A 26,741-nucleotide genomic window follows, 5' to 3' on the forward strand; every position below is an offset into this window, starting at 1 on the left:
TTGAAGTGGATTTTCTTAGTTTACTCACTTATTTTGTGAGGAGTCAAGAAAGCAAGTGAAGATGATGAAAAAAAAATTTTTTTTTTTTTTTTTGATGAGGGGGAAATAAAGTGGTGGCAGCCTAGAAAAAAAGAACAAAGCCTAATTCCCTGAATCACAAATAATAAAGGCACCAGCCTGGGACAAAGAAGTCCCTCTCTGGCTTAACTCATCAATAACTTTTCAGAATTATAAGGCTTAAAAATCAGCTGATTGTCTATTAAAAAAGCAACATGGAAGAAAACACACCAAGCCATGGAAGAATGCTTTCAAGGAGGCAGAAAAGGGGCACTTTCACTTAGTTTATACAGCATTTTATTTTTTGAATGGTATATATTTTATCTTTGCAATTAAACACAGACATATATTCACACACATAAATCAGCAAAGAGCAGAGAGAGCCCCGTATCTACTCTACTCATCCCTAGTCTACTGAACCAAGGAACCTGAATAGCCTCAAGGACAATGCAGATAGTAGTATGAACACGAGTTGAGCTACCTTCGAAGCTTAAAGGGTCGGTGCAATGGTGAATGAAATAACTCCTATCATAGGAAAAACTGGGCAGTGGAAGAATGTTCCACCCTAGGGTGGAACTGTATCAGGCACCCCTCTTTCTTTTCTTGGATAAAGACATTATAAAACTGGGAGTGGGAACTTTGACAGGAACAATACAATGATTATTAAAGGAGGTGGGGGAATTGTCCCGCGGAAAATATGCTTGGGACTTAGCTTGAGGCTTTTTTTTTTTTTCATTGTTTCAATTATAAAATATGTAACATCTGAGTATATATAGCAAATATATGTACAGTTTCAAGAAATAAAAGACTCATGCACCCATCACCAAGCTTAAGAGAACAATGCTGGTACCTCTGACAACCCAGGAGACCTGTGGGCCCCTCCCTAGCTACATTACCTCCCTCCCCTGCCCCGGAAGAAACCACTGTCCTTAATTTTGTGTTCATCACTCCCTTCTTATAATTCTCTCACATATGTTGCATCTCTAAACGATACATGGTTTAGTTTTGCCTGTTTTTGAACTTTTTGTTTTTACTTAATATCATGTTTTCCAGATTATCCATATTAAAATTTCTAGCTGCAGATCAATCATTTCACTGCTGCAGAATATCTCATTGTGTGAACACGGCACAATTTATTTAACCATTCTACTGTTAAAAGACATTTGGGTAGTTCCCAGTTTTTGGCCATTAGAAATAAAAATGCTAATCCCAATTTTTGTCCCCAGTATGCATACAAAAGTTTCTCTAGGGGTACAGACTTAGGAGTGAAAATGTTGGGCCACAGGGCATGCCTCCCCTCAGCTTAAACAGATGGACTACACCAAGCTGTTTTCCAAAGTGGTTGTACCAGTGACACTCCTAGCAGCTCCACATTCCTCACCAATGCTTGTCCTCACCGTGGCTTTAACTTGTACTTCTCTCATTGCTAAAAAAGTTGAACATCTTTTCACATAGCTTTTTGCCATCTGTTTCCTCTTTTGTGAGATGGCTATCGCTTTCACCAATTTTCAATAGGTAATCTTTTCATTTTTGATCCATAAGAGTTCTTTACTTAAGTACTATCAACCATTTGTGGGTTACTTGTGTTACGATTATATTCTCCCATTCTATGGCTTATCTTTTAGCTCTTGTAGTCTTTTGGTAAACAGAGATTCTTTTAATGGAGTCAAATTTATCAATGTTTCCTTAGAATTTGTACTTTGGTGTATTTAATCCTTTCCCTTCATGAAATTGTGAAGATATTGTCCTATTTTTTTTTTTTCTCCTTTCTGAAGGTATTAGAAGTTTTTGCTTTGATATGGATGTTATTATTCTATCTGGAATTGATTTTTTGTGTATGGTATGGGACAAGGATCCAATCTGATGTATTCTATTTAGATAACCAATTATCCCAGACCCATTTTCTAAAAAGTTCTCCCTTTCCCCACTCATCAACACTGCCAATTCTGTCATGTATCAAGTTTCCATATAAAAGTGGATCTGTTTCTGGGCTCTCTGGTGTGTCTCACTGATCTACTGGTCTATCTCTGTCCTTATACTCACATTGGTCTTAATTCCTATAGCTTTATAATAAGTCCTGATATCTATTAGACCAAGTCCACCTATATTGTTTTTCTTCTGGCTATGCTTGACTTTTTCATATAAATTTTAGAATACTTTAATCAAATTCTACCAAAAAAAAAAAAAACCTGTTGAAATTTTCATTGCAATTAAATTTTTACATCAACAAGGAAAATTTATCTCTCTATAGTATTGAGCCAATCTAACCATGAACACAGTATTTCTTCTCTGTTTATTTAGGTCTACTTTGGTTTTCAATAAAATTTTAAAATTTTCTCCAGGAAATTTGGCATCTCATTTGCTATATATATTCTTAAGAACTTCATTTCTTGTTGTAATTGTTATTGTAGCTGGTTACCTTTTAGAATTATCTTTTTTCTTTGTTATTAATGTAGAGAAATGCAGTTGACTTTAGTATCCTACATTCAGCTAACTTGCTAAACAGTCCTAATTTTTATAATTTATTTGTAGACTCCTTTGAATTTTCCATGAAGATAATTGTATCACAATGAGAGTTTTGATTTTTCTCTTTCCTATCTTTACACTTTTCTTCTCCATGTCTTGTTCTACTGGCTAGGATTTCCAGTATAGTGTTAAATAAAAGCTGTGATAGCAGGAGTCCTCCTCTTGTTTCTGGTTTTTTAAAAAACGCTTGTTTCAATTTTGACTATTGCTGTGGTGTTAACAAAGGTTTTCTGCAGATGTTCTTCATCAGGTTAGGGAAGTTTCCATCTATTGCTAGTTTGCCTAGTGCTTTTTGAATTTAATTGAATGCTTTCTCCGCATCTACCCAAATGAACACGTATCTCTTCTATGAATGCAGCAAGTTGTATACATTTTTTCTAATGTTAACCCAATGTTGTATTTCTAGAATAAGGCCAGTAGCCCCGACTTTTCTCTTGGAGAGCCAGAAGGGGGTAGAGGACATCAGAATAGAAACTATCTGCTTAAAACTTGTTAAAATGTACAATGCTAGTCCTGCTTGTGGCCTCCAGACCCCATCTCTTACATGGCATTGTCCTGATTCATCCATGCTTTCTCTGAGCTCTCAGCGGACTTGCTATTGATGGTTTCCATTTGATACTTGGCATGTGCTAATCTGTACATGTCCTGTCTCTAGAATGCAAGTCCCTCAAAGAGTAGTTACTGGGTAAGGACACAATAAATACTTGTGATTGATGCTTAAAATATCCTTGAGGACATTTCAAGGAATCCGCTCACTTAGGGGGATTCAAATTTTAGCTCTCTAGAAAAACTCATATGTCCAAAAGTCTCATTTTCTAAGCATGCTGCAGTATTATCCAACTAATGTTTTACCATGAAACATGGATTCCTTAAAATGTCCACAAGTATACTTTAAGCATCAATAGCAAGCATTTACTGTGTCCTTACCAGTAACTGCTCTTTGAGGCACTTGCATTCTAACTGAATCCCTTAAGTACTCACTGTGGAGCCCTGGCGGCACAGTGGTTGAGAGCTCAGCTGTTAACCAAAAGGTTGGCAGTTCAAATTCACCAGTTGCTCCTTGGAAACCCTATGGGGCAGTTCTATTCTGACCTACAGGGTTGCTATGAGTCGGAATTGACCCAACCGCAACTTTTTTTTTTAAGCACTCATTGAAACTTTAAAATCATTTAAATTGTACTTCACACTTTGCTATTTTGTTAACAGAGTATTCTGACCATACTTTAATCATTTTTTAATTTTAAGCATAATTTTCACTTTTTCTTGTTGAGTACAGTAAATCATTAGGAACCCTGGTGGAGAAACAGTTAAGCGCTTGGCTGCTAAGCAAAAAGTCTACGGTTTGAACCCACCAGTAGCTCTGTAGGAGAAAAGACCTGGTGATCTGCTCCCATAAAGATTACAGCCTAGGAAACCCTATGGGGCAGTTCTACTCTGTCATATAGGATTGCTATGAGTCAGAATCAACTCGATTGCGTACAACAATAGTAAATCATTAGGAATATCGGTTATAGTACAAAATGTGTGGGATGCAGAACCTTAGCTGTGGCCCTGCAAGTGGCTTTAACAGAAAAAAAAAAAAAAAAACCTGGCATTTCGCCCTTTGGCATTGACCTCTAGTTAACTCTCATCAGCAGAGCTGTTGAACTGATACGTTTTTAGCAGCAATACTGTGAAAGGTTACCATTTCTCCAGATTGCAACAATCGTCCAGCTTGTTTTCCATTGCAGGCTCTCTTTGTAGTACCTAACAGGTGACCTCATCACTGCTTCTAGTTTCTAGAGTGGATAGTCCCTGGGTGTGACTATGGAGCCAGGCTGCTTGAGTTCAAATCCTAGTTTCGCACATACTAGTTGAAAGATGGAGTCCTGGTGGCGCACTGGTTAAGAGCTCGGCTGCTAACCAAATGGTCAGCAATTTGAATCTATCAGCCACTCCTTGGAAATCCTATGTGGCAGTTCTACTCTGTCCTGTAGGGTTGCTATGAGTCAGAATTGACTGGACAGTGGGTTTGGCTTTTGGTTAGTTGAAAAACTGGAGGGAAATTATTTGACCTCCCTATTCTTTTTTCATTCCTCAGTTTCCTCATCTGTAAAATGAGAATAAACATATGGGCACCTTGTAGGATTGTTGAATGAGTTAATGGAGTACTATCGCCACTACCACCAGCTGCTGCCCAGTCAATTCCAACTCATGCCAACCCCAGGTGGTTCAGAGTACAACTGTGCTCCATTAGATCAGGAGGCCTCTCTTCCAAGGTGCCTCTGGGACTCCGGAGCACTATATACATATTGTTAACTAAACGCATACAAAACACTATCAACTTGAACTCAGCCATCCTCTTCTCCCCTCTCTGTCTCTTAAAACTGCTCCAGTATTTCTCACTTTCAGTTGTAGTTGTGTTGTTGTTCTTGGGGTGAAGGGACCAATTACTACAGACATTACTGACTGATCCCCGCACTCCTTCCCACTGGTCAGTACCTCAATCAGAAGTGTATGTGTGTCGTATACTCATTTACTGTTACCAAAAAACAAAGACCAAATCTGTTACCATCAAGTCTATTCCAACTCATAGAGACCCCTAAAGGACAGACTAGAACTGCCCCATAGAGTTTCCAAGGAGCACCCGGTGGATTTGAACTGCTGACCTTCTGATTAGCAGCTGTAGCTCTTAACTACTACATACCACCAGAGCTTCCCGTTTACTGTTAGCCATGCTAAAATAAGCACAGATGAAGAAATTGGGGTTATTTCATCAACATAACAGGAGTTTAGGGACATGTGTGACAGCTGTCTTCAAATACTAGCAAGGCTGTGATGGAGAAGAAAATTTAGAATTGTATGTAACAGGCCATTTCTCAAAGCTACAGGCTTTCCAGCCATCATTGAACATGTTTAAGCAGAAAACTGTTGACCAGGTGTTAAGGATGCTGTAAGAAAGAATTTTTTCTTTTTTTAATTTAGAGTCAGATAACCTCAAAGATTCATTCTACGTCTAAAATCTTGATAATACTGGTATGAATCATAAAGATTTTTACAATCAGTTGTGAGTCACACATTGCCAACCCGTTCCTGCAGGCACACCATTCTTCGCTCCTCACAGTGGTTGGCACATTACAACAGATCTGAGCGAGGAATTCTAGCCCTCGGGCTGTGTATAAATCAACTCAGAGTAACAAAAACCTTTCTAAAACTAAGCATCGGTTAGCTGATTCTTGACTTCTGTTATGACCAGCAATACAATCATGCATACCTCCCAAAGTGGGATTTGGCAAAAAGGTGTGTGTCCTAGTTAACTACCAGATAGTCCTCTCTTCCAAGACGCCTGACCAAGGCTGACCAGGAGGGGCTGGCAGGTTAAGGAGAAGGTGCAGGGTGGCCCAGGGTGAAGGAGAGATAGGCGGAGCCGACACACAGGCAAGGGAGAGGGACAAAGGCCTCGGGGAGAGCACGCTGGACCTGGCTAGTAGGAAGTGCCCAAAGTGGCCGACAGTCCTGGGTTTGGATTGGGGATGCAAAAGTTTGACCTCAGTCGGTTAATGAGCGGCAACGAGGAGGGCCCCGGGACAGCTGGGGGCCTTCAGGTCTTCTCAGCCTCCCGGGTACTGGGCATGGCTGCCTGTCCCAGCGGAGGCGGCCTCGCTCAGCCGGGGGCCGCCTGCGGCCGCAAGCCCGAAGCCAGTCCTGGGGGCAGACCGGGCAGCGCACCTGCCGGGCCAGGCACCCGAGTCCGAGCCGGGCTCCGCCGAGCCGGCCCAGCCGCCGCCGTCCCGCAGCCTCCCTGCCGCTCAGCCCCACTCTGGCCTGGCCGCTGCATTTCAGATTGCCCCGATTCCCGGCGCCTGAGCCAGGCCCGTCCCTAAGCCCAGCCAGGCCGTCCGACACCGACGGCGCAGTCCTCCCGGGCCGGCCGGGCCCCGGCCGAGCTGGAGGCCGCCGCCATCGCGAGCCGCAGCTGGAGGGAGACGAAGGGCTGCGCTGGGCGCCACTTTACCTGAGAAACTAGCGGGAGCAGCGTCTGCTCCACCGAGCGAGTTTTGATCTCGAGTCCGGAGTCGAAGGCGAAGCCCGACGGGCTGGAGCCGTGGAATGTTCCGGCGCCGCCAACGCCAGCGGGGCCCGGAGAGGCAGCCATGGCCCTCCGCCGGTGCCTAAGCCCACACTCCGCGCCGCTGCGGGCCCGCTGTCCGCCGGCCCACCAGCCCGCGGCAGCAACAGCAGCAGCGCAACCGCACCGCCCGAGGCCCCGCCCCCGCCCAGCACCGCCCAGCCTCCGCCTCCGCCTCCGCCTCCGCCTCTGCCCCGCCTTCATGGCCTACGCGCTCCAGGGCAGCTCCGCTCTCCGCAGCCCCGCCCAGCCCCCCACTTCTGACTCCGTTGCCTGCCCCACCTCCTCCTCTCCTCAGGAGACCTGGGTGGGTTCCTGGCCGCTCTCCACGGCTAGAGTAGGGAACTACTTGGGAAGGATCACAGCCACTGAAAACCCTGAGGAGCACAGTTCTCACACATGGGGTCACCATGAACCATAATCGACTAGAGGAGGGTAACTGCTAGTTATAGTTCACCCTCCACCTTAGCCAGGATCATTTCTCCATTCACAATGTCAGACTGATACTACCAACTCCAGGTATCTGAAAGGTCTTTCCCAAGCACTGCTGAAACGTGCTTCTGATATTACTTCGCTTTATAGGCTCTTCAGGTTTGTTCACCAGTGTTATGCACAGCAGTTATTTTTCCTCTGTGAAAGTCCTATATTGAATAGAGTCATAACTTACGGCCTCAGCCTTGGACACCCTTCAGGCACCCACTCCTCAAATACAGCTTCCCTTACTTAAACTGACCATATTTCAAAAAAACTTCACTGTAGCCTAAGTAAAAGGCAAGACACAAGGCCTAAGAGACAGATGGACATCTTCATTAAAGTTTGGCTTCACTCTTTATCTCAACAGAAATAAGACTAAGTTTACCACCAGATTCATTGAACACTATTAATTTTATTTCAAAATATAAACATTTTACATTTACAAAAGTTACATCAGTAGGTTGTCAAAGCAGGTTAAAGCTGAGAAACAGCATTTATGTGAGAATAAAGAATATTTACTGTTGTATTTGAGTACTCTTTTTACTTTCAAACCATCTTTACTTTGCCTGAGAATGCTGAGTTGATACATTTTCAAAAGGTTACATTAGCAATTACAACTAGATATATCAAATCCTGACCTCAAAATTAAACAATATTTCCAAGAACACTTTAGTCACCTCAACAAGTGGCACTACAAAGGACAAAAGAAGGGTCTTCTTTGGATTAGCTACAATGAGTTATTTTCCTGGTCACTGCAATAGAAATGGTATTTCAATAATAAGCCAAAACGTTACTTTAAGATTTACTTCCGCACCTTCCATTGTACAATACAAAGCTAGAAACAAAAAAAGAAACGAAACCAGGTGTGGAGGAAAGAACGCTGGACTTGGAGTCAGAAGTCCTGTAACTGAAATTCTGACTCCACCGTTTTATGGTATAAAGTTAGGGGAAATTCAACAAACCTTTCTGAGTCTCCAGTGCCTCATCTGTACAATGAGGATAATACTTAACACCTGCCTCACAGGGTTGTTATGAAAAGGGATCTGAAAACTCTAAAGTGCCATACAAAAGCATCACTAAAATGTAATAGCAACAGATCACCACTGTATCTGCACATTAACTGATTCTTTACAAACTTGCAAAACTAAGCATAAATACTGATTTTACACACCATAGGTGGAGAAGAATCTCTATACTTTAAGTATAGCTCTGAAATGTAAATTTTCTCGCTCTCTAGTATCTCACTAAACTTTGAGATTTATTACCTGGTACCATGGTAACGATTTACTATTCAGTGTTTTCATCAGGATGTCTTCTAAAGGGCTGTAAACTTGCTCTACAGCCGTGTTTCTTAAAGGACCAATCCTTTGAGATTCTCTGAATAAAGAAGGAGGGGGGCAAGTCTAGTAAACACAGTCTTCAAACCCTCTTATAAATTCATGGCATGTAATAGTACATCCCAGAGCCCTAGTGGCACAGTGGTCAAGAGATTGGCTGCTAACCAAAAGGTCAGCAGTTTGACTCCACCTGTCGCTCCTTGGAAACCCTACTGGGCAGTTCTACTCTGTCCTATAGGGTTGCTATGAGTCAGAACTGACTCCACAGTAATGAGTTTGGTTCTGGTAACAGTAAGTTAAAACCTCTTAGAGGTCCTATAGAAAGGAAGCAAATTCAGCATTCCTCAATTTTAATAAACCATAAAGTCCCTTCCCCTTCCAACATTTTTTCCCCCTCTTACAACATCTATTAACATCCCTTAGAACAACTGCTATAAGGAACATATATTTTGGCAAATGCTGTTCAAATACAGGGAAAAGGGAAAAGAAGTAGAACAATGAACTGAGGGGAAAAAAACTATTCTACTCAAAATTCTGTTACTAACTGGCTGTGTGTGTTAGACAAGTCATGTTAAACTACGAACGTGTTTCCTTCTCTAGAAAATGACAGAATCACCTAATTATGTAAGATCCATTCTAGCTGAGAATTTCTGACTGCAGGAAGCAGACAGATTAGCTTCATTTTTAAACTATCCAAAAATAACTACTTAGTGGTTTCAGATAGTGTTTATGTATTTCTTGCAGGTCCTCAATATATTAATAAAATTAATGTATTTGATGATGAAATACATAAATGACAAAAAATTGTAAAAACAAAAGTACTTGTTCTTATCTAGAACTAACATTTGGGAGTATGTTGCCAGAAACTATTTCCAGTGTGAAATGCGCCCACTAAGCCCCATTGTAATACTCATGTAAGGGTCTAGGGAGACTTTCAGCACAAGAGTTATGTGAAGTCCTGAAGGGGTCCTTCCTGTAAACCCTGAGACTGAAAGCTCTGGATAGCTCACTAAACTAACTTAATCTGACCCATCATGGCCTGAATTTCTGAGTATCTCTTGCCCAGTATTGAACATTCCTGAAGCACTAATACATCCATATGAGAACTAGAGGTACTAGAAAATTCTGATGGGTCACAGTGGGTTCATGTTAAGACTAAGTTTAGACCTCATCTGCAAGCCCTTTAGCAGCATACACTTTAACTGGTATAAACAGCTGCCACTTCCAAAGAGTACAGAATTTTTAAATACACAGTCTCCGTAACACTTCCCAGGTATCCTCCCACTGTCAGGAATCAACCCACACCAGTCTCAGAAATCAAGGAAGAACTCTGCCAGCTAACCATCTTTCATGGAAGACGGTGTTATGAACCCTCGCAATTAAACAGCAACAAAAAATAAGACTGGCATCTAAGGCAGTCTGACAGACAGAACTTTTAGGAACAGAGTGTAACAGGAATTTCGGACTTAAATGACATGGGGTTTATGTTGAAAATTCCATATCCTGTCCTCATTCTCAAAAGAGAGGAACAATTCTGTAGAGAGGGTTTCAATCTCCTCCTCTCCCTGCACCATGCCCTCCCATTCAGCTTACAATTGAATAGTGAATGTGTACTTGAAACTAATCTTTAATAAAGCTATAAAATGACAAGATATTGTGACAGGATTTATGGACTTGGTTTTTACTGAAGCAAATTCTACCTCATCAATGCATGGTTTGTTCCTAGGGAAGCTCTTTCTGGGTCATACCACTTGGTCTCTACGCCCTGTGAGAATTCTATAAAATCTTTTCACTATATTTGAAAGTCTTTAAATAGGGTAGAGAGGGGGCATGCTAGGCTGCTCCTCTCTGTCTCCGAGGGTCCCTGTCAGACTCCCCCCAGCTAGTTAACCTTCCTATTCCTCACACTGTCACTGGAGTCCTGTGGCAGTTTGTTTCCTGAGTGGGAGTATGTTGCTCTGTAGGGTACCTCTGTTCATGATATTTCAGGGGGATACTGCATCATTGCTGCTAATTTTGGCAACTCTATTCTCTTAGTGCTTAGAGTACTTAAAGTTTCCCTCTAAAAACTCCATATTCATACTAATAATTATGCCCAGCAACAGTCATATGTTAGCTTAAGTTTAGTTACTTGCAATATCACTTTATACAGCTAAAAGCACTTTACCAAAAAGTAAAAAACCAAACCTGCTGCCATGGAGTTGATTCTGACTCATAGCAACCCTACAGTATAGGACAGAGCAGAACTACCCCATAGTATTTCTAAGGAGCAGCTGGGGGACCCAAACTGCTGACCTTTTGGTTAGCAGATGATTTCTTAACCACTGTGCCACCAGGGCTCCAAAAGCACTTTAGAGGAACATAATTTATGTACACAGACTAAGTCATTGTGTACAATAGGTGCCTCTTATTAATGTGGTCATTATAGCTATAAACTTATCAATACACAATGAACAAAAAACAAACCTGATTTCTTTTTTAATCCTTTTAATGCAAAAAATTTAAATTTAGCATTACACATGATCTGGCTAATATTTAAGGTGAAAGAAGGCCTTCTAATGAGTTATCTCCCTATAGCACTCTACAGAGTACAAACTCTCAACAAATTTCTAAATAAATGAACAACTGACTAAAGTACAGAACGTGCTATTTAGTGGCCAAATTTAACAAGTGTTAGAATGTCAGATTATAATTATTGAAGGATTCATAAAAAAGTAAGAGATCTGCATGTAGCCTACTGCAGATCAACGAACTCATGGTGACCTTTTCCAGATGTGTTTTTCTTAAGTAGTATCAGAACACATGTAAGCTAATTAATATATTAACTATACTTCTTTTTTTATACTTCTTAGTGAGAAGACATTTGTTTTCCACAAAAGAAAACCATTGATACTTATGAACCCCTTTTCCTCCATATTCCCTTGGGCAGAGAAGAGTCTCATGATTATTTTGTACAGTGGAAAGGGCACAAAGCTAAGAGCTGGGCTCTAGTCCCAGCCCCATCATTAACTGTAGGACAGGTCTTAAATTCATTTATAACAAATGGATAGCAACACCTATTCAATCTCATAGCACTGGGAAACATTGGGCAAGATTTCAGAAGGAAGACTCCACAGTATAGCAGAGATTTCAAGTTATGGAGTCAGACAGACCTGAGGTCAAGTCTTACTAGCTTTGTGACTTTGAGTTATGACTTTCATGACTTTGAGTCACTTAACTTTTTTAAACTTTAGTTTCCCCATTTATGTGAAACTGTTATAACATAATGTGAAACTGCACGAAAGCTGATGTGAAGGGGTTGTGAAATAACATGAACAAAAAGGTTTAGCAAAATGTAAAGCATATGCTGGTTATTATAATATCTAGGCTGTTTGAAAAGCTACAATTTAATTCAACAATCATTCATATAGTGTCTTATGTGCAAGGCACTGCACTCAGTGATGATGAAACATACAACATAAATATAAAATCCTATTGCTAATAAGTAACTAATTGGTGGAATTCCAAATAATGAAACACGGATACATGTAACAAAACACTACAGCTATTCCTGAGATTTTTTTCACTTAAAAAACAAAACCAAAACATTAGGGGCGAAAACACTATAATTACAGCATGAATTCTATCATATTATCATTAATAGCAGTTTAATGAGTACTTGGATGTGGTCAGCCAAGTTTCAGGAATTCGACAATGGTGTAATAGGAGATGGGTGGAAAGGCAGAGGAGGAAGAGCTTCGGTCTTTGTCTCTCCTATGGTTGCAACATAAAACTGAACCTCAAATAAGTCACATCTACCCCTATGCTTTCTGTTCTTTCTTAAATATGGGAAGATAAAGAGTGATAACCAAAAAAACCAAACCTGATGTGTAGTGCTGATTGACTCACAGCCACCATAAAGGGCAGAGCAGAAATGGCCCGTAGGGTTTCCTTGGTTATCTTTACGGAAGCAGACTGCCATATCTTTCTCCAGCAGGGCTGCTAGTGGATTCAAACCGCAAACTTTTTGGTTAGCAGCCCAGAGTTTAACCACTGCACCACCAGGGCTCCCCACTGAGTGACAGCAGGGTAGAAAACTCATTTTTCCAGCTCACGCAGCTACGTAACAGAAGGTGAAAATCCTCTCCATTAAAAGTGACTGTCAGAGAAAAGTTTAAGAACCAATTTCTTAAACTGGAAAAAATTATATAGTATACACTTTTAATAGCATGTAGTTTAGAGCTCTTAAAATAACTTTATAAATACATATAATAATATAGATAATCAAAGTGGGAAAATTCCAAGCCATAGTACCAGTGCATAAATTGAAACTTTTCAAGCCATCTTAGAAACACTTAAGTGAGCAAACCACATTTCTAAGCTCCAAAGCTGTGTTTTAAAATGAAAAGCAGCCCACATCAAGTTCTCTCTTGTCCAGGCATTCTGTATGTAAGGTCAGGAGGGTTCTGTTTCTTTTCTGGGCTTTGCTTGCTGGGCACAGCTGAAAGGACAGAAGGACACAGCTGAGCTGAACTCACTGTCAGTTGGGTTTCCTAGAAAAATCATTTCAGTGGAAGCCTTGTCAGTCTATTGAAGATTTCAGATCATCAGAAATGTCACGGAAAGTCCTGTAAGAAGAAAAGACAAAATGATTAGTTTTGCTTTTGGAAAAGAAAAAAATAAAAAATCACAGAGATAATTAAAAATACAAAACATCTATCCAGTAATTCAGTACCATAAAAGATAGTATCTTATTTTTATAATCTTTGAGAGCAGTAATGATGTTATATACTTTTTTTCTTACTATTTTCAATGAGTATTGTTTCAAAGTCTGCTAGTTGTCTGTCATTCTTTAGTATTAAGAATCCCAATTTTTTGTTGGACTCACTGTCTCCTACCTAAAAGACTATGTTCACTTGAAGCTACAAATGACCACGTGACTAAGTTCTGGCCAGTGAGATATAAGTGGAAGTGTGCAATTTCTGAGCACTGTCCTTAAAAGAGAAGGACGATATTCTTCAGCCTTTCCTCCTTGCTGGCTGAAAACTGGATGTGATTTAGATAAAGAGAAAAAATACCAAGAGAGCAAAGATAAAGGGCGAAGTGAAATATTTAACTATAAAATAGGACACCTGCTCCAGCACAGTCCAAGCTCTGAGGGATAAGGTTCATGGGAGGGAAAGTGGAGACTTTTAACCAATGACCTTGTAATTGTACTCTCTGTCCCACATCAGGTAAGCTAAATGAATCTTGCTAATTGGCAGCAAATATCTGGGTTGCACGGCATGCCTGTGGTCTCCTGCATACATGAGGTTTCTACCTGAGGACTGTGGTAGCCAGTTTCCCTTCGCTATATAATTCACATGCTCAAGTGTCACTCAGTCAGGTCTGCACTTGTGTTAGCAGCCTAGATGGCCAGGCCAGAGTTCATCAATAAACATGAGCTCAAGCATGTACCTTGGACCAAAAGGCCTCATCCCAAGGTTGATGAAAAGAACATCAGGAGAGAGGGAAGCTGGGCCCAAATGTTTGTGAATAATCCTACTAGCCCTGGACCACCTACCTCTGGGCTTCTTTTATACAAGCAGAAATAAAGGAATAAACTTCTAGCTCCTTTAAGTCACTGTTACTCTGCGTTGTGTTGACAGTGGGTTTTCTGAGTTTTTTTGTTTGTTGGTTAGCTGGTTGGTTACCAAATGATACAGATATGAAGCACAAATTTATTATCATCCTTTTGGACAGAAGTTACCCTGCTCCCTTACAAACAATACTACCAATCAGGAATACATAAAGATAGGTGAGTTTAAAATAGTCGCATTTTTCAAGACAGTTTTAAAGTCTTCAAATAATATTAATCTGTAATCACATCACTATAGCATCTGTGCTATTCCTTTTTAGCCTATCATAATCAAACAAAGCTAATTTTATTTTTATACCAGCAGCCAAGTATTGGTTACTGAAAACAGATTACTCAATATTCTCACTAGAAAGAGACCTAACAGAGAATATAAGTGTGTCAAAATGTCAACAGCTCAGTTTTTATAGTTGTAAGAAAAAAAGATTTAAAAAAGTTGTCATTAGGCGAAATCATCTAAAAACTGATAAAGCACATAATCTGAAAATGCAATTCCACGCTCATGCTACCTTTCTTATTCTTTTTGTCTTCTCAGTTGTCAATTTATCCAACTATCTAGGAGTGTTATATATATATACGGTCAAGATAAATTAAAGGCCAATCCCTTAGCACAATGTAGAAAACACTTCAATGTCAAGGGAGGCACAGGTAAAATTTACAGAAAGGAGATTTTCGAGGATGCTTGATCATCTTAAGGCTCACTGAATACGCCCTAAGCTTCTTGTACCTCTGAAGCATGCCTCTAACTAGCACAGCTCTACTTCTAAAGGAACAGCTTTGAGAACGAGTAGGCTTCCTGACCATGGCTCCTGTGGCTTCGAACGGGTTTATGTCTAACATGACTAACCCCACCACGTTGAGGATATGCTTACAAGTTTAAGAACTGGAATGAATCTTGTTTCCTTAAATATTTCTACATTCTGAAAATAATTTTCAAAACTAAGATTTAAATATATACATTATGTTTAAATCTATTAATATTAATCTATCTAAATATTTATACCTACATATACATATAGATCCGAGTTTCTCAGCAGCAGCACTATTGACATTTTGGATCAGAGAATTCTTTATAGTAAGGGGCTGTCATGTGCATTACAAAGTGTTTAGCAGCATCCCTGACCACCACCCACTAGCAATCAGTAGCACTTCCCAGGCCATGACAATAAAAAAGGTCTCCAGATATTGGCAACTGTTCCCTGAGGGAAGCAAAATCATCCCTGGTTGAAAGCCACTGCTGTAGTTATCTACCTACCTATTTATTTATATATCTACTTTTCACAGTCTCACCTAACTCTATGTTTCTCTATTTTTAAACACCTGCAAGTCGGAATGTATAACTCTTCAATTTCTCTAAATTATGAATGAAGATTCTGCCTTAGGGCAAAGATGCATGAAATAAGATTAAGACTGTGGCTGGCCTAGAGACTGCTTTCTGTTGACAAGTAAGCTTAGTCGTTACCTTGAAATTCATACCTACTATTCAATTCTGCCCCCAGGCCAAGAAAACCTCCAAAAGGACACAGAAGAAAACAAGGTGAAAGCAAGCTGATAAAAGTAACCAAGTATTTTCCATCTCAGTATTATTTCTAGATGTTATGACAATAGGTGTATGTATGTGTGTGTAAAACGCTATAGAAATAACACTGATCTTAAACAAACCTCTGATTATCTCTAGGAAAACAAACCTAGAGATGCAGAAATGACTGGTTTCTGGCCTAATCAAGAGGAATAGCTAATTAATCACTAGGGCTCATATAAATCTAACTCTCTGGATTAGAAACAAGGATATAAACCTGCATTTACAGAATTTATTTCTAAAAATGTTTACTGCCCTACCTAAAGCATCTACAGTATTTTTTTCCCCAAACCATACAGATTAAGCTCCTAAAAGCCACAGTGGTAAAATTTCTCATTTAAGAATGGTCAATGCAGAATGGGACTACATGTGGCTGGGTGGACAAAGAATTGTTAATAACATTGTATGCCTCTTTTGATGGCAACGGGGATTGAGCAGTATGATCTTTCATTTACTTGCTCTTTTAAAAAGTTTTAGGATCTGTTTTCCCCAAAGTTTCAATTGGATATTTTAAAATCCATTTTACCTCCCACTCTCCCATATCCTCTACATAAATATTTAAATAGTTTCTGATTTAACAACTCAAGAGTTGCTGACTCCCAGCCTACGAGAGATGTAGAACAAATTTTGGATGTTTAAAAATAAAAAGATTTAAGTGATGAATTTAACTTGCTCAGTTGGCTCCACACAGTTGAGTGTGTATTTCCTAAGCCCTTCGCCAGTACATAGTTACATAACCTTGTGACAAAGCACATGCCATCAACTATGACGTATATTTCCAACAAATTTTGAATAAAGTTCTAAGTCTGTGGCTTAACATGTCCCATCCTCTTCTATCAACCTCAAGGTTATACTGCAAAAACTCTTTTTGTCTGATTTGTTTTTTGTTTCACTAATTTATTAATGCATCAGATTTTCACTGAGTGCTTTCTATTGCCAAGCACCATGCTGGAAATGGTAAAACAATAGTAAACAAGTTAGTTACAGCTTCTTTCTTCAGAAAGCTTACCAACCAGTGGGAAAGACTTTGTGCCAAGTTCTGTGATAGAACTTTATGTGTGTCATGTTGCTTATTTTACTGAATCTGCCCAATGTTTTCATATGACGTTAAAAAAAAAAAAAAACAACTTGCAAACCCGTTGCCGGCGAGTCAATTCCAACTCATAGTGACCCTGTAAGACAGAATAGAACTGCCCCATAGTGTTACCAAGGAGTGACTGGTGGATTCAAACTGCCGACCTTTTGGTTAGTAGCCGAGCTCTTAACCACTATGCCACTATTAGGTACTATTATTTTCCATGTTTTATAAATGAGGAAATTGAGGCTTAGACAAGGTAACTTACTCACAGTCACATAGCTAATAAGCAAGTGGGCTGGTGTGTTTCAACTCAATCTTTCTCTCCTTTTTTCTTCCCTAATCCCCCTAGAAAAAAACAACATTCTCTGTTTCTCTGTTGTGTTAATTAAACACGCATTTATATATTTTAAGTTTCCACAGAAGTGCAAGATGCTATGGAGACACATAACAAGGACATCTCACCTAGTCCAGAGAATTCCAGTAGTGCGATTCAGAAGAAGACTCTATTAAATATAGGCCATAATACTTGGACTTGGCTAGAAAGGAGTGGTATTCTTTACAGAGGGGACAACACGTGCAAAGATTAGACTGATTTCAGGGAATTAAAACAAGTTCAATATGGCTAGAAAATAAAATGCAAGGCAGGAAGCAACAACAGATGAGTCTGGAGAAGTAGACAAAAAGAAAGCATGGAAAGTCTTATGGGCAAATTCAAGTTTTGACACAGGACAGACCAGGTAGAGCCTTGCTAGTCACGTCAAGGATTTTGATTTTTCTCCTAAAACCAATGGGAAGCCTTTTTAGTCAGCTTCATGATCAGATGTGCTTATACGGATTACAAGCTGCACTATGGACAACAGACCAGAAAATAGTAAGAGACGCTGAAAGGTTTGGTAGGGGACTTAGACTACGCAGCAGTCCAGGTCAGAAATACCAGTAGCTTAGATCAACTTAGACCAGGGAAGTGGCACTGGGGATAGAAAGGCAAGGATAGATTCTGAGGTAGAACTGACAGGACTCGGTCAAGATGATAAATGAAGGCATGGGATGTAGTAAGGATGACAATATGGCAAACATAAGCTGAGGGTAACATTTACCGAGCTGGGAAACAGAGCATGATGTTTTTTTCTAGGGGGATTAGGGAAGAAAAAAGGAGAGAAAGATTGAGTTGAAACACACCAGCCCACTTGCTTATTAGCTATGTGACTGTGGGTAAGTTACCTTGTCTAAGCCTCAATTTCCTCATTTATAAAACATGGAAAATAATAGTACCTAATAGTGGCATAGTGGTTAAGAGCTCGGCTACTAACCAAAAGGTCGGCAGTTTGAATCCACCAGTCACTCCTTGGTAACACTATGGGGCAGTTCTACTCTGTCTTACAGGGTCACTATGAGTTGGAACTGACTCGCCAGCAACGGGTTTGCAAGTTTTGTTTTTTTTTTTTAATGTCATATGAAAACATTGGGCAGATTCAGTAAAATAAGCAACATAACACACATAGAGTTCTATCACAGAATTTGGCAAAAAGTAAATCCCAATAAATGTTCGCAGTGTTTGTTTTTGTTACTATTTAAGAGGTCATTTAGACTTCTCTAAAGAGTGATATATTGAACACACATTTTCTGAATTCAGGCTCTCCCAAAATTCCATTAGAATGTCAGTAAAATAATTTTTTAAAAAGCATAAACCGACCCAAAAAAAAATAGTTGAGAAGAGGCAAGCACTATAAGCTTTTTGAAGATACATAGAGCAGGTAGACAACTAGTAACCAGCCTAGGATATGTTAAAAAGCTGAATCCTAAGCCAGTAGTGGGAAAAGCCAAGAAACAATCTGATTTATTCATCAAAATCCCCCAAAAGGCTCAGAAATTGGTGTTATCAAATAACTCTGGAAGTGGGGTTGAAGGTGGGGCTAAACATAGAAGAAAAATTTTAAAGTCTACTTAAAAGCAGTAAGACCCTCCTCCTCAATCTTTTCTTTATTTCCTTCCAGCCAAGTAACTCCCCTTACCCTCTCCCCTCCCTGGCAGAAAGCTAGAGATTTTTCCTTTTGGAGAAGGTAAAACTGGACTAGGGGATAACAGGCAGCGATGAGGATGGGGATAATGACAGCCGAGAGATTAAGTGAATGTTTATATCTTGAACCCATGCAGTCTTTTTCCTCATCTTGGCTCCGAGAATGCTGGCAGCAAAGCCTTCAACCTCTAGGAGAAAGATGAGAAGATCTTTCTTGGAGGAATTTACTAGCCCAAAATGAGGAACTAAAAGACACTGATATCAAGGGTTCCACAAGGAAATGGCCCTGCCAGATTATATTATGTTTACACATATAACAACAAGGCCAAGCTAAAGCTTCTGGGTAAATTCTGCCCTCATAATACGAGCCAATAATCAAAAATCTTCCAACCTTCAGATGGAAACAAGAGGGAAAGAAAATCATTTGCCTTTAGAGGAATTCGTATTAGTTTCTTTTTTTCATCTTAGAAACTAAATCCTATACTGCTAATCTGGAATCATCAATTAAAAGTTTTTCCTAAAATAACAGCAAAATATTGTTCAACCAATTTTCTTTCTTGCTTTTTGTTTGGTGAGTCCCAAGGATAGAATGTCAAGTTAGCAAGGGCTCTCTATTGCATTGAAGAAACTGTCTACTCGGGTATCTGCCTCCTTTAAGAGGCAAAGGCAGAAAAGGATAAAAGTGTCGCCATCCCGAGTGGTAAACCTTTGGTCAAAACCACCAAAGTACCTCTGATTCTTTTTATTCTTTTTGAGGAAACAGATTTTTTCCTGCCATCAAGTGCCTTGCAACAGCTAAAATGGCTCTTGAACCAAACAGCTCTAACTCAGAAACTTTTCCTACTTCTTCTGAGTTAAAAGTCCCAGTCTCTCTTCACAAAATATAACATTTAAAACAAAATAAAAAGAACCCTGTTTTAAAAGAATGTTAAGTAATAAAATAAGATAGTTTCACTAAGCACATCATCAGAACCAACTTGTTAACAATTCCTCAATTACACTGTAATATCCAACAGCTGGAAAAACCATGTTTTCCAACTGAAAGAATAAAGAAAATGCATTGTATTCTCTGTGAGGTTAAAATCCTTTTATCCTGAGACTGTCTTACTTTGTTTTAAAATGTAATTTCTGGTACAATCACATAGGGAAACTATTTGGCAGTATCTACCAAAGCTAACACAGAGTATACCCAGCAATTCCACTTCTAGGTACATAACCAAGTGAAGTAAATACTCGTGTCCACCAAAAGACATGTACAAGAATGCTCAAAGCAGCTTGATTCGTAACAGCCATAAACCGGAAAATACCCTAATGTCTATCAATACTACAATGAATAAACTGGAACACTAGGTAGCAATTAGTAAAAGAACAACTGCTACATGGACAGATAACATGGAAGCATTTCACAAATACAATGTTCAGCATAAGAAACCTGACTAAAGAGTACATACTAAATTACTCTTTCTACATGAAGGTCATAAGAAGACAAAACTAATCTAAGGTGACAGAGGTTAGAATACTGGCAAAGGAGGGGTCTTTCAGAAGCTTTCTAAAGTAACAGAAATATCCTGTACCTTGATATGGGTTGACGGTTGCATAAATACATGAAAAAAACCACCAAGCTCTATATTTAAGATGTGCATTTCACCATATGCAAGATATACCTCAAAAAGAAAAGTTTACTTAAAAAATAATAAGTTGCAGCTCTATATTGATGCCCCAAATAATTTTCCCTAACTTTTTATTTTGAAAAAGTATAACCCTGCAGAGAAAGACCAGTACAATTAACATTCATATGCCCTTCACTAGATTCACCAATTGTTGATTTTGCTACAGTCACTTTCTCTCTGTTTTGGCTCAACTATTTGAAAACAGGTTGTAGGTATCATGACATGTCACCCCTAAAGGATATTCCCCGACATAACCAAAGTACCATTATCACATCTGAGGTTTAGCATTGATATACTAACAGTATTTAACATATGGTCCATATTCACATTTCTCCAATTGCTCCAGAAATGTCCTGCATAGATTCCCACAACCCCAATCCAGGATCCTATCAAGAATTAATGCACTGTATTTGGTTGTCCTATTTCTTCATCGTCCTTTAATCTAGCATACCATGCTCCACATGTGCCTTTCCATTTTTTAATTTATTTTTGCTCTTTCATGACATTAACAATTCTGACTCAATTTAGTTTTTGAAACCCGAAAGTCTGTAAACAAATGATATGTATCTCCTTAGTGTTTTCTACAATCTTTAGCACAGCACTGGCACTGAAATACCTTGTACCCTGACAGACTAGTGAGATCAAAAATAGAGACCAGATGGTTCAATTTTCACACGTGGTTTAAGATCATTCTGCTTTAACTCACCGTTGAGTCTGAATAGGCCACGGGGTCTGGTTCGGTGTAGGCACTGAATTCGTGGGACTCACCAGCATGGCACTATAGATGTTGGAAGCAACCACGAGTATGCAGAGAAGTATGGGCCCGATGATTGCTCCTTCCAGGCCCAAGTAATAGGCTCCGCCAGCCACTGCCAAACCTGTCAAGTAAGGATGGCCACCTCTGGAAAGAAGAGCACACTGATTAGCTCATGACTTTTAACAAACATAAGCCTTGGAGTAAATGCGAAATACATTCTCTAACGCAAAGTTAATGATTGAATGTACTATATATTTTTTAAATTTTATTATCAGCTTTAGGTTTAGCTTTAGATTACCTCAACACAGATAAATGAACATTGATTGTAAAAATACTGGGATGCAAGAATTTCCTTGCAAATCCAGCATGTGTGTGACATACACCTTTCTTTACAGGTCCATCAAGTAAACTAAATTTCAAATTAACTGAAGGGAACTTTTTCTATAAATCTAGACCCTACCAGCCCTTATTGTAATGGTTTTACATAAAGAAAGTTTAATGTATTAACTATTATAATAGTCTCAGTAGACCATATTCTAAATTTGATTTATTGCTGTTTTTAGCTGCTGTCAAGTTGGCCCAACTCATGGCGACTCCATGCACAACAGGGTCAGACTGTTGTGATACATAGGGTTTTTGCTGGCTGATTTTTGGAAGTAAATCACCAGGTCTTTCTTCCTAGTCTGTCTTAGTCTGGAAGCTCTGCTGAGAACTGTTCGGCACCACAGCAACACAAGTTGCTGATCAAAATCCAACACTCTGTCTCATCCTAGATTCCAATAAGCAATGTGAATTTGGATAGGGAAAGTATTTACTATCATGATTAAATGAGAATCAGCTTGATTTACTTAATGAAATTTCTAAAAGAGATATAAACATCTACAAAGACAGCCAGATATTATGGCCAAAGTTTTTATTCGGCTTTAAATTTAACCCGTTTTCATCTTAGAATCATGCTATTATATCTTAAATCCTGCTTTTCAGACATTACCTTGCAGAGGTCTGGTTTTATATGGAAATCCTCAGGAATATAAACTAATAATGCTTTTTTTCCCAAAAGCAAAGAAGTTCTGAAAATAATCACTAATTCTTTATTGTACTTAAAATATTTTATGTACATCTATGAACATATCTTTCCTAGGTTAAATGCCACTAAGTGATAACTGTTCACAATTTGGTTTTCACCCAGGTTCTCATATAATGTAAACAACACTTACATGATAACAAAATCTAATACCTTTATGTTAGTTATTTTTAAATTAAACTTTTATTATATCTGTGGGAACACAAACGGCTACTTCACTGAAAAATCCTACCACCATTGTCCTTCCCTCCTACTCCCAAAACAAAAAAAGTAGTACAACTCTACCTGGATGATTCACCAGCAACTTTAGAAATTCTGTAGATTACTTACCCTGATATATCAGAATAGATTGCAGTATCTACAAAGTATGTTGGCAAGAGATGAAAAACCAGCAGTAAGATGGCTTTGCATCCTAACCCTTGTGTAAGCCACAGGTCTAGAACTGCAGGTATTGCTGCCCAATATGTCCCCAGAAATGGTACTGCGCCAAGGATTGCTGCCAAAGCTAAAAGAAAATTAAAAAAGGGAAAGCAACTTAACACCATCATCAAAATAACAACAAAACAGCAGAAATAGCGCCTCCTGCTTAAAAATCTCCACCGAAATAAGTTAAGCAAATACAAACTCAAGTTTTAGGGGAATGATATGCTGTTTAACTGAATTTTCTAGTTAACCGAAGGTCTAATATCCTAAAACTTGACAATGAAAATATTTCTAAAGGGTATACCTACTTTTTGAATCTGTTCTTAAGCAATAAAATATTAATGTCCTATTACTATTCTGAATCAATGGTTACCAATGAATATATATATAGTCCCATAAACATAACCTCAGAGCATTAGTCAAAATTTGTACCAAGTCCAAAGCCAAATCAGAAATTAGTTTCTAAACCTCAAATATGAATGCATATTCCTTTATCTTGCTTCTTTCTAATAAAAATGGACTGTGATTTACAAAGCAAAACCAAAATAACCCTGATGCTGGAAAGACCTCACTTTAAGCCTATCCCCTTCACAGCAGTTCTTCTAGTACTCTCTCTCCATCTGGCTCCCCTCCAGACTAGGAGTCAGCAGATGGGCATTCTAGTTCTGGTTCTAACCATTAACCAGGTGTGTGACCTTGCAAAACTTTGGTTTCTCATCTATAAACAGAATAACACCACCTACTTGCCTGCCTCACAAGGTTAAAATAAGCTAACAACCTTCATGTGCTCTCAGCATACTTGCATGTCAGAGGGTGGGAAGGTGGATACCAAAGTGGGAAAGAACATGAATGAACTTGGGAATGTAAAGAATGAAGGGGGCATAGGTAAAAGGAGAAAAAAATGGTGGTAGAAGTAAATATGGAAGGCAGATATACTTAGGAAGATAAGCAGCCACACTTTTGGGGTCTTAAATGCTAGCAAGCGGCCATCTAAGATGCATCAATTGCTCTCAACCCACCTGGAGCAAGGAAGAAGGAGAACACCAAAGACACAAGGTGATTACGAGCCTAAGAAACAAAAAGGGCCATAAACCAGAGACTACATCAGCCTGAGACCAGAAAAACTAGATGGTGCCGCGCCACAACAGATGACTGCCCTGACAGGGAACTCAGCAGAGAAACCCTGAGGGAACAGGAGAGCAGTGGGATGCAGACCTCAAATTCTCATAAAAAGACCAGGCTTAATGGTCAGACTGGGACTGGAGGGACCCCAGAGGCCATGGTCCCCAGACCTTCTGTGAGCCCAGTACAGGAACCATTCCCAAAGCCAACTCTTCAGACAGGGATTGGACTGGAATAGGGGATAGAAAATGATACTGGTGAAGAAGGAGCTTCTTGAATCAAGTGGACACATGAGACTATGTTGGCATCTCCTGTCTGGAGGGGGATGAGAGGGCAGAGGGGGCCAGAAGCTACCCAAATGGACATGAGGAGAGAGAGTGAAGGGAAGAACTGTGCTCCCTCATTGGAGGGAGAGCAATTAGGAGTGTATGGCAAGGTGTATGTAAATTTTTATATGAGAAACTGACCCAATTCGTAAACTTTCACTTTAAAAAAAAAAAAAAAAAAAAAGATAAGCAGCTACAGAAATACAGGAAGAAAAAGTAGAAGGAATGAGGAAAAGATAACATAGAGGAAAAAGAATAAGATGGTCATGAAACTCAGAATCCCTACACACTCAGTGTTTATGGAATTAAGGTATTATCAGAACAGATCTTGGGATGTATGGATGGAGCCTATGTGCCCTCAGGAGCATGCAACTTGCCCCCAGGACGGTACCCCAAATGGAACAAAGCTATTTGATAACTCATTGGTCCCTGCCAACCAGTTCAGTTCAAACACTTACTGAGCGCTGATTAAGTGCTGTGCAGAGTACTAGGGCATTCAGTCATTTAACAAATATTTACAAAATGTTTTCTATGTGATGACATTGTTTAGCTTCTGGAGATACAGCAATAAACATATTACAAATCACATCTCTGTTTCTAATCTAGACTGGACTGGATCGCCAGGTGTAAAATTTAATGTTTCAAACTTGACAAAGAAGACATTTCCTAATGCATGTAAAATGTCTTAATTTCTTTAAATAAAGCACAATAGAAATTATGGTATGGTTGTTACCTGATGGTATGAAGACAATATTGATGCCAAATATAGTATGCGTCAGCCAGGTATACAGTCCATAGAAGCCAGCCATTTTGAGGGAAGCATCAAACACCCCTCTAGAATGTCCAAAGATAAAAGAGAAATTAAATAAGCATAGTATCGTTTTGTGATTCAGCAAAATCACTACAGGTATGTGTCACTTAACATCCATGATATGTTCCGTGAAATAGGACGTTACGCGATTTGGACATTGTGCAAACACCATATTATACACAGGCAGTCCCCATACGATCCGTAGTTAAGTCCCCGAAAGCCTATTATATTAAAACCTTATGGGTGCCCGACAGACAAAGCTCCAGAACTGTATCCACTGGATACAAGAGGCTGGCCTTGCCAGGTGTGCAGCTGGGCCAGGAGGGGTATACACTAGCAGTGAAATCAGGACTTTGCGCACATCACGGTGCAGGGGAGGTGTGTGTGTGTGCGCGTGCGTGTGTGCGCGCCAGGAACATTGCTGGCGGTGGTGACCCAGGCTGTTGCCACCCTGTTGGTGTTGCTACTTCCTGATCACGTGTGGCCACTGCCACTACTGCCAGTCGGAACCAGAAGCCCGCAAGTGCCCCACCCAAGGCAGGAGCGGAACAGCTATGGCAGGCACTGCTCTATGCCAGGAGTGAAAGGCTGCACACCTGCTGGGTGGCGGGGAAGGAGGATGTGGAGAGGGCACTTCGGGGACTGGGATGCACACTGGAGCCTTGCTGCTCATTCACTCTGGGGGCTTGGAATCTTTAAAACCATTAGGGGGAAATAATAAACAAAAGGAGAGCAGGTTTCCCTTAATAAAAAAAAAAAAAACTTATGGGACCATGGACATATATGCAGTCTGACATTGCCCAAATGGATGTTATGCGGCACATGACTGTACTTGCAGGACTTTAGCTACTTCATTCCCAATCTGTTAACAGTTTCAATTTTTCTCCTGCACCAAGAACCTGTTTTCATTTTATTTTGAAGAAACAAAAGATCTAGACACAGTTTTAGAACCCTGAAAATACATGTTTGGTAAACTGTGCTTAAAGTTTCTGATGAGGAAAAAATAAATGTAATGAAGCACCTTAACAATACCCTATCCACTTCAATAGTTCATCTCTTTTTCACTTCTGAAGCATATAGTTCATGGCCAGAAGAGATGGAAACAAAATTAAACATGTGAGCAATGTGTTTCAGAGAATACAGTCAAACTCTAAGAAATTCAGGCTGTGGCCAGCTCTCCCCATTGGGAAGAGCAAGTGAGGAATAGTGGAACTTATACTTCATCAGTCCTTTCTCATCAACAATTATCAGTTTCCCACACTTATTCAACTATATAACCAAGCCTCAAATGTAACTTCTGCTGTAAACGCTATCAAAGAATGCAGGTCATGTGGGAAGAATTTATGAGAAAAAATTCTATTTAACTCCAAAGTAAAATCAGAAAATACAAGGGAGATAAAAACAAACACATATTCAGAGATTAAAAGGAAAAATCTACAATTTCGGTAGTTCATTTTTGCTTTCCAGTTGGAAGGTTAACAAGGTAGCACAGTGTAAGAAGGAGACATAAGGAGTTGTTCAGAAGAGAGCATAAAGGCAATAACTGGAAATAATCCCAAGGTACCACCAATTACAGAAAACGGGATTTTGTTGAGGGCGGGGGAGATACTCGTATTCATGAGAAAAAGTTATCTGTACTCCAAAAGGCAGAGACAGTAGCAGCAAAGGAAACACTTGAACACACAAAAAGAAAACACCAAGCTTTTCCAAAGCATTCTAAGAGGTATAGTGTAAGAGTAAAATCAAGCTCTGGAATCT

At 39.6% G+C, this 26,741-nt stretch overlaps 2 protein-coding genes across 5 annotated transcripts in view; both read right to left on the reverse strand.

The window, feature by feature from the left end:
- The window catches only part of CTNNAL1 (catenin alpha like 1), a 58,998-nt gene extending 52,170 nt beyond the window's left edge, over positions 1–6,828 (reverse strand). For all 3 annotated transcript variants that reach the window (XM_049896286.1, XM_049896285.1, XM_049896287.1), the window contains exon 1: positions 6,578–6,828. In XM_049896286.1, coding sequence (XP_049752243.1) covers positions 6,578–6,718 — 141 coding nt within the window. In that variant the 5' untranslated portion in view covers positions 6,719–6,828. The remainder of the gene's footprint in view (positions 1–6,577) is intronic.
- A 790-nt stretch (positions 6,829–7,618) lies between these two features.
- TMEM245 (transmembrane protein 245) overlaps positions 7,619–26,741 on the reverse strand; it is a 104,311-nt gene continuing 85,188 nt past the window's right edge. For both annotated transcript variants that reach the window (XM_049896278.1, XM_049896277.1), the window contains 4 exons: positions 24,906–25,006; positions 22,632–22,806; positions 21,167–21,361; positions 7,619–13,109 (listed from right to left, as the gene is read on the reverse strand). In XM_049896278.1, coding sequence (XP_049752235.1) covers positions 13,064–13,109; positions 21,167–21,361; positions 22,632–22,806; positions 24,906–25,006 — 517 coding nt within the window. In that variant the 3' untranslated portion in view covers positions 7,619–13,063. The remainder of the gene's footprint in view (positions 13,110–21,166; positions 21,362–22,631; positions 22,807–24,905; positions 25,007–26,741) is intronic.

Source organism: Elephas maximus, chromosome 9 (assembly GCF_024166365.1).
Source record: "Elephas maximus indicus isolate mEleMax1 chromosome 9, mEleMax1 primary haplotype, whole genome shotgun sequence".
NCBI lineage: Eukaryota > Metazoa > Chordata > Mammalia > Proboscidea > Elephantidae > Elephas > Elephas maximus.